A 7,696-nucleotide genomic window follows, 5' to 3' on the forward strand; every position below is an offset into this window, starting at 1 on the left:
GAGTGTGGCGTGGGCTCTTGCAGCCACCCTGAAGGGAGAACTGGTGTCCAGCACAGCGGAGATGCGGCAGCTGAAGGATCGCGTGCAGCGGCTACAGAATGAGCTGATCCGGGTACTGGGATGGGGATGGGGAGGGAATGAGGTGGAAGCCGGGAGCCATACAGCAGGTCCTCTGGGAATCCCCCACGAGGCTATCTAGCCCTCTGCCATGCTTTCCCTTGGGGTTTTCCCTTTCCTTCCTGCAGAAGAACGATCAGGAGAAGGAGCTGGTGCTGCTCCAGCGAGCCCACAGACAGCAGCAAGCTGCCCTGCGGCGGTGCCGGGAGGAGGTGGCCAGGACAAAGGGCCTGGAGGAGATGGTGAGGCAGCAGGAGAAGGTGAGTCGTGGTGGGCTGGGGATGCAGATGTGTGCACCCAGCATCGGGAGCCAATGGGACCCATAGTCCCTTCCCACCTTTCTGTGAGTGCCACCACCACAAGCAGTTCCCCCCCCTTGGAGACACGGGGGCGTGCCTGTTCCCTCCTGCAGGTGATCAGAGTGATGGAGCGGATGTTGCAGGAGAAGCTCTCCAAGAGTGCTGAGAAGCCCGCAGGTGGGCATCTGTCCCTTCTGGGGCTTTCACCCCACAGGGACCAGAATCTGTGCCTCCCTGTCCCATGGAGGACAACACAATCCCCTGTGACTCCAAATTTCCATCCTGCAGGTGAAGCCCCAGCTGGGGAGCTGCACGCCCTGCTGCTGGCTGAGAACCAACGGCTACGGGAGGAGCTGGCAAGGCCTCCACGCCCCCCATCACCCCCCAGCACCCCACAGCTCCCACAGGGCACCTTTGGTGGCACAGAGAAGCTGTCCCTGTTGGCCAAGCTAGAGGAGGCACAAGCCCGTGGGCGAGCAATGGAGAGGCAGGTGGGCATCACCAGCACCCCCAGATCTGGGGAGGCTCAGGGTTACCCCCCCAGAGCAGCCTAATATTGGTCCCTCACAGCTGGAGGAGGCAGCGAGAAGATGGGCACGGGAAAAGCAGGAGCTGGGCACCAGGCTGCTGGAGCAGGACCACGGCTTTGGGGGCTCAGCCTCACGCCTTCTGCATGCCACCACCTTGGTGAGCATCCTGGAGGGATAGGAATACCCTGCATGGGGCTGGCAGCTGTTGGGAGGAGCCCCACCTCACATTTTTGGGGGGGGTTGCCTCAAATTTCCCAGAAGACATGGGGAAAGTGATCCCCAGAATGGGTCTGTAGATCTCTGAGAAGTGTTCATATCTCCCACCAGAAATGGCCCCCGGAACCCACCTTACCCCCCAGGAGACCCCGGACCCTGGACCCGCTGCCCTAGGGGGTCTCCCTAGGGCAGGATGCCGGAGACACCCAGAGACACCCAGAAATTCATGCTCACAAGGATCTGCTGCTTTTGGTGCAGAAAATACAGAGCAAATCAGTGGCGAAGCAAAATGGGAAGGGGACAGCCATCTGCCCCATGGCGTAAGCAGGGCTGGAGCCAAGGCTGAATGCACTGAGCTGATGGAGGTGTCCCCCAAGCTGGGACCAACTGGAGACACCCCTTGTCACTCCTGGCGCTGGAGGGGCCGGAGTGTCAGGTAGATGGGTTTGTCAGGGACGAGGATGAGGTCGAACTTGGTCCCAACTTCCACCGCCCGCTTGGTTTCAATCTTGAAGTTCTCCAGGATCTGGGTTGGGAGGAAGGAAGAGCAAGTGGGGGACGGTGGGGATGGATCCTCCCCAAGTCCCTTCCAGCACGAAGGGCATGGATGTGGCAATAACACACATGGATATGGCATTTAGGGGCACAAATGTGGAATTTAAGAGACAAGGCATGGCACTAAGAGAGATGGTTGTGGCAACTAGGGACGTGATTTAGTGACAGGTAAGTCAAGTTAGTGGCTGGGTTTGTGATCTTGGAGAATCTTAGTGATCCTGGAAGTCTTCTCCAACCCAGATGGAAAGTCTTTTCTAACCCAGCTGACTCCGTGACCCACCCCACCCCAAAACCCAGTGCTCACATGCATGAGGAAGAGCTGCATCTCCAGCTCGGCGATGCGGCGACCCAGACATTGCCGTGGCCCAAATCCAAAGCTCAGCCCCTTGAAGTGCTTGGAGCCCATCACCAGCCAGCGCTCAGGGTTGAACTGCTCCGGCTTGGGGAAGACCTCAGGATCTCGTCCCATGGCGTAGAGACCAACCTGCACCAGCGTCTGGGGGAGAAGGATCAACCCTAGGGGTTTGCGCCCACATCCTCCCCACAGCCACCCATTAGTGCCCCACATCTGGCCCAGAACAAAGCAGAAGGGGATGAGGAAGGACCTGGTTTCCCCTCTCACCCCATAGCCCAGGGTTCACCTTGGGGGGGATGCGGTAGTCCTGCAGGATGACCTCCTGTGTGGTGTACCTCTGCAGCGTCACCGCCACCGGGTGCAGCCTGTGGGTTGGATGGGGTCACCCGGTTGTGGGACATCTGCATCCATCTGTCATATGGGATGTCCATCCCACCGGCTTCCCGTGCTGGCACAGAAAACTGGGGAGAAGAAGGAGCTGTGTGCTCTCCTATTCCCTGCTGTCTTCTGGCTACCTGAGCGTCTCCTTGATGGTGGCTTTGAGCAGTCGGATGCTCTTCAGCATCTTCACCCTGTCCCCCTGTGCCTCCCGCTTGGCCGCCAGCACCTCCTCCCGCAGCCGCTCCTGGATGCCTGGGGACCTTGCCAGCTCCAGCATGGCCCATTGCAGAGTCATGGAAGTCTGCAGCAGGGCAGAGCTGCACTCAGCACCGTGCACTGTCCCATTCCCACCGCCAAAAACCCTGCCCGGTGCTGACCGTGTCCACGCCGCCCGCCATCATCTCGGTGACGCTGGCCTTGATGTCATCCAGGGGCAGCTTGTCCTGCACGAGGAGGCTGAAGAGGATGCCTGTGTGCTCCTCGGTGCTCTTGCGTTGCAGCCGGATGTCCCGGTAAACATTTTGGATGCATTTGTCAGCTGAGGAAATATAGGAGCATGGGCTGAGTGCCTTCATGCTACCCAAGGCTGCGGGGCTTTGTGGCTGGGGTGGTTCCGTGGAGTCACAGAGTCAGAGATTCATCTGTCTTGGAAAGGGCTTTCCATACAGACTGGAAAAGATCTTTAAGACCACCAAGTCCCATCGTTAATCTGATCTGCCAAGTCTTAGTGCCACCGTGAGGGTGACGATTGAATGGCAACCTTTGCACGTTGCTGCCACATATTGGTGGCTTTTTCCGGTAGAGCTGCTCATTCTTTAGAGTGGGCTGGGTGAGCAAAGCAGGTGGGACGCAGCTGTCTCCAAAACCAGCTGTCCCCCATCTCTGCCCCTCCAGAGGCTGGTTGTTGTCCCGAGTGCCACCACCTCCCTGACCCTGCTGCTCCTCTTGATGCGATGCTCACTACGGCTCATGCTCCTGCATGGTTTCCCACCACTCCACCCTACAAAGCTCCTGATAGGCTTCCTAGCTTTAGTGGCCCTACAGTGGCCTCGCTGACCCCGAGATGGGCAGCTGGACGTGGGAGAAGTTTTCTGTGCCGGTGAGATGAAGATGAGCTCTTAGGACTCCCATTCCCACTGGACAGCCCATGAGGAGCATGGAGGAAGAGCACTCACCCTGTGTGAAGATGGCATCCCAAGCGTGCACGTGGTCACGCCATGTCTTGGCGTTGAGGTGGCGGAGCAGGGCAGGCGGCACGTAGAGCATGGGCGAGGTGGTGTGGAACATGAGGGTGACAGCATCGATGAACTGCTGTGCCTCCGGGTCCACAAAGTCCTGCAGCAGCCCCAGGCGCTCCCCGTACAGCACGTGGCACACAGCTGCAACATGGCACCCATCAGGAGACCCAGACTATGGGATCCCGACTGCAGACCCTCCACTACGGCCAACTCCAGGCTTCCTGGAGGATTTTGGCATCGCGGTTGAGTAGGGTTGGCCATAAAATGCTGAGCTATCATTAGATGTCGAGTTGTTCCCTACTTGTTTGCGGACAGTACATCCCTGAAGACCTCGAATCTTTGGGGGAGAAGCATCCCTAGGGATGGCGGCACACCACCCATCCCAGGTGCACTTTGGGGGTTTCTGGGGGGCACACTCACACTCCAAGGCGAAGCGGAAGAGCTCGTGGCTGAAGTCGGCCGTCCAGCGCTCCCGGCCGCTCTTCTGCACCTGCGCCCGTGCCCGCTGCACAAAGTCCTCGCTCACCTGGTTCAGCAGGGGCACGAAGCTGTCCACCACCTGCGGTGACAGAACCTCCTTGTTCAGGGTCAGGCGGTCCGAGCGCCAGGCCTCCCCTGTCCTGCGGAACACAGGCAAGGGTCAGAAGTGCCCCCGAGGGCACCATCCCCATCCCACCACCCCATGGCTTCCCACCACCCCCAGCGCGTGGGGTTTTGGGCCACAGGGTCTTGTTTTTGGGGGTTCCCATTGGAATCCTGAGATCTCATCTTTGAGGTTCCCACTGGGGATGATGTGGGTGGAGAAGGAGCCCTAGGGTCTCGTTTTTGGGGTTCACACTGGGCTTAGTGGAGCACTGGGGTCTTGCTTTGGGGCTTCCCGCTTGGGGCGATGGAGGCGGTGTTCTCGTTGTCAGGGTTGCTGTTGGGGGGGATGATTTTTGGGTTCCACTCACTTGAGGAGCACGCCGTAGGGCTTGTTGCGGTAGTCACGGTATGCCACCCATGGGGGCACGCTGAAGCGCTCGGGCAGCATCCCCTCTGACTTGAAGAGCGTGGCTGCGTCGCGGGGGCTGATGATATTCACGCTCTCGTAGACACCCAACTTCTCCCTACCACCATTAGGAGTTTGAAAGATAATAGGATTTCAGCCTAAAGCAGAGCAAATACACATATCCCACCTTTCTCCTCCCCGAATCCCCAGTTTGCTCCCCATCACAACCCCACAGTGAGCTCAGAGGGGACCCACGTCCAGCCCATCCCCGTGGCACCAAGGCAGCTCAGCATCCCTTAGCTCCCTTCCCCCTCAGCACCCTCACCTGTAGATGGGCCCGAAGCGCTGGAACTTGCTGGCCATGATGTTGTGCACGTTGTGGAAGCCGCCCTCCTTCCAGAAGTGGTACAGGTTAAGCCAACCCGTTCGCCATTCACCCGGCACCTGATCGAAGGGCCGAGCTCTTGAGGGGCCAGGCAATGGGCAGTGGACCCCCGCGAGGGCTGGGATCCCTCCAGCACAGCGGCATGCCTGAAAGCTGCCCGCTATGGGTGCAGCCCTGGAGAGCATGGGAGCGGGGCGAGCACACGGCCGGGGTGACCTCGCTCTTATCCCTGAATCCTGGGCTCAAGGCAAGGAGCTGTTGCCCGCCTCCAGCACGTCATGGGGCTGAGTGCTGGCGAAATGCCCCAAAAAGGGTTGGGATGTGGGGCAGGGGGTGGCCTTGCTTTGGGGGACAGTGCCTGGGGGAGCTTGCTCCTGCCCCGCGTTGATGCTGATGCTGGCCGTGCAACCCCAATAAAAGCCATTCCAACATAAAAACAAGTTGCTCTGCCTTCAAAATGTTTTGCTTTCCCTGCAAAACAGATTATAAAAGTGCTTGCAGTGCTGCTGGTTCCCCCCCCCACAGCTCAGCTTCAGAGGGCACAGCCTGCAGAGGTGACCCTGAGAGGCTCCTGGGTTGACGGAGGGCTGGGAGCAGCCACCCAACGGGGATTTGCTGAGTTCCCGAAGTGGGGACTCGATGGATTTTTTTTAGTATTTAGTTTTATTCAGCCCCTATTCCTTCCACTTCAGGAGCAAAACCGCTGAGCCCGGCGCTGGGCACCGGGGGGCGCGCCTGGCCCATCCACTGCCACCAACAGCGCCACCTGTCCCCTCCCCGACACGCGTCGTCGGGTCCTCCAAGCGGACCCTCCAAAAAATGCCCCTTTGGGGACGTTTGGACCATCGGTTCCTATTGCGTATGGCACTTGGGTGCGGGAAACGCAGTGGTTTGGGGTCTTTGTGAAAAAAGAGGGGGCTGGAAATGGGGCTTCCCCTAAGGGGGGGCAGGGCTGTGACCGTGTTTTCCCGTGGTATTGATGGTGACAAGTGGGACCCCCCATGCCAAAGGGGCTCTTCCCCATGACACTTATGTAGGATGCTTCCATCCCGACGTGGGCATTTCACTGTCACTTTCCACCCATGGGGCTTCTTCATTCTGCACCCCTATGAGCAGGATGACTAAGGACCACCCCATCGCACTTCCCCCCCCCAAAAGTACACTTTACACAGTGGGAGATGCTGGGAAATACCCAATCTGGGGGTGAAAGCCTCGCCTCCACACAGCCCACAGAAGCCAGATGTGTGGAAAACCCCCATCGTCTCCCAGGGATCTGGAGCATCCGGTGCTGGGAGCGCAGTGATTTATCACAGGAGAGGTCAAACTGCTGCCCTACACCAAAACTACAACTTATACTCCGACCTGAAGTCAGGGGGAACAGCATTTTCTGATGGACTTTTTGCTTCTTGTAGGCACAAGTGGTTTCTCTTGTACCCAGAGGGATGCTGTTGGTGAAGATGGTACTCAAAGAGATGCTGTGGGTACAACATCCCAAAGGGATGCTGAGGCTGCAAGTGGCAGCCCTGGTATCCAAAAGGATGTTGTGAGTACAGAGAGCAACTGGTACCCAAAGGGATGCTGTGGGTGCAGGCGGTACCCAAAAGGATGCTGAGGATGCAGGAAGCGTCAGGTACCCAAAGAGATGCTGTGGGTGCAGGTGGCATCCCTAGTACCCAATGGGATGCTGTGGGTGCAGGTGGTACCCAAAGGGATGCTGTAGGTACAGGTGTTGCCCAAAAGGATGCTGTGGGTGCAGGGAGCATCAGGTACCCAAAGAAATGCTGTGGGTGCAGGTGGCATCCCTAATACCCAAAGGGATGCTCTGGGTGCAGGTGGTACCCAAAGGGATGCTGTGGATACAGAGAGCATCTGGTTACCAAAGGGATGCTGTAGGTACAGGTGTTGCCCAAAGGGATGCTCTGGGTACAGGTGTTGCCCAAAGGGATGCTCTGGGTGCAGGTGGTACCCAAGGGGATGCTAAGGGTGTGGGTGGCATCCCTGGTACCCCAAAGGATGTTGTAGGTACAGGTGGTACACAAACAGATGCTGTTGGTGAAGATGGTACCCAAAGGGATGCTGTGGGAGCAGGTGGCACCCCTGGCACACAAGGGGATGACGTAGGTGCAGGTGGTATCCCTGGTACCCAATGGGATGCTGTTGGTGAGAATGGTGCCCAAAGGGATGCTGTGGCTGCAGCTGGTACCCAAAGGGATGCTAGGGTGTAGGTTGGCAACCCTGAACCCAAAGGGATGCTCTAGGTACAGGTGGTATCCCTGGTACCCAGTGGAATGCTGTTGGTGAGGATGGCACCCACAGGGATGCTGTGGGTGCAGGTGGCATGCCAGAGACCCAAAGGCATGCAGACCACCCCTCAGGTTCTGTGCATGTCACACACAGGGCGTGCAGTCAGAGCCCAGGGTTGCAGGGTTTCTCACGGAACCTCACCTTTGCAGGATTTCCTGGGCCTATTGTGTGCAGCGAGCCCTGCGTGCAGAGCAGCCACAAGGCTGCACCCAAGGTCACAGCACAGACGATGCCTGCAGCAGGCGCCAGCTCCATCCTGCAGCCCTACAAAAAGCTGTAACAAAACCCCACAAAGCTTTTGTCCCGGCCTGGCAGCATTTCTCAT

The 7,696-nt window shown here is 58.4% G+C and overlaps 1 protein-coding gene across 1 annotated transcript; it reads right to left on the minus strand.

The window, feature by feature from the left end:
- Positions 1-1,565: 1,565 nt before the first annotated feature.
- On the minus strand, positions 1,566-5,252 carry CYP11A1 (cytochrome P450 family 11 subfamily A member 1; the record flags this gene model as incomplete). The annotated part of the gene is made up of 9 exons (XM_079540781.1): positions 1,566-1,688; positions 2,022-2,213; positions 2,359-2,437; positions 2,588-2,754; positions 2,831-2,991; positions 3,629-3,832; positions 4,112-4,311; positions 4,645-4,800; positions 5,008-5,252. The coding sequence occupies 9 exons, from the start codon at positions 5,250-5,252 to the stop codon at positions 1,566-1,568; spliced, it is 1,527 nt and encodes a 508-aa protein (XP_079396907.1).
- Between the last annotated feature and the right edge of the window lie 2,444 nt (positions 5,253-7,696).

The sequence above is a fragment of the Tetrao urogallus genome, assembly GCF_951394365.1.
Source record: "Tetrao urogallus genome assembly, chromosome: 11".
In the NCBI taxonomy this organism is placed as follows: Eukaryota; Metazoa; Chordata; class Aves; order Galliformes; family Phasianidae; genus Tetrao; species Tetrao urogallus.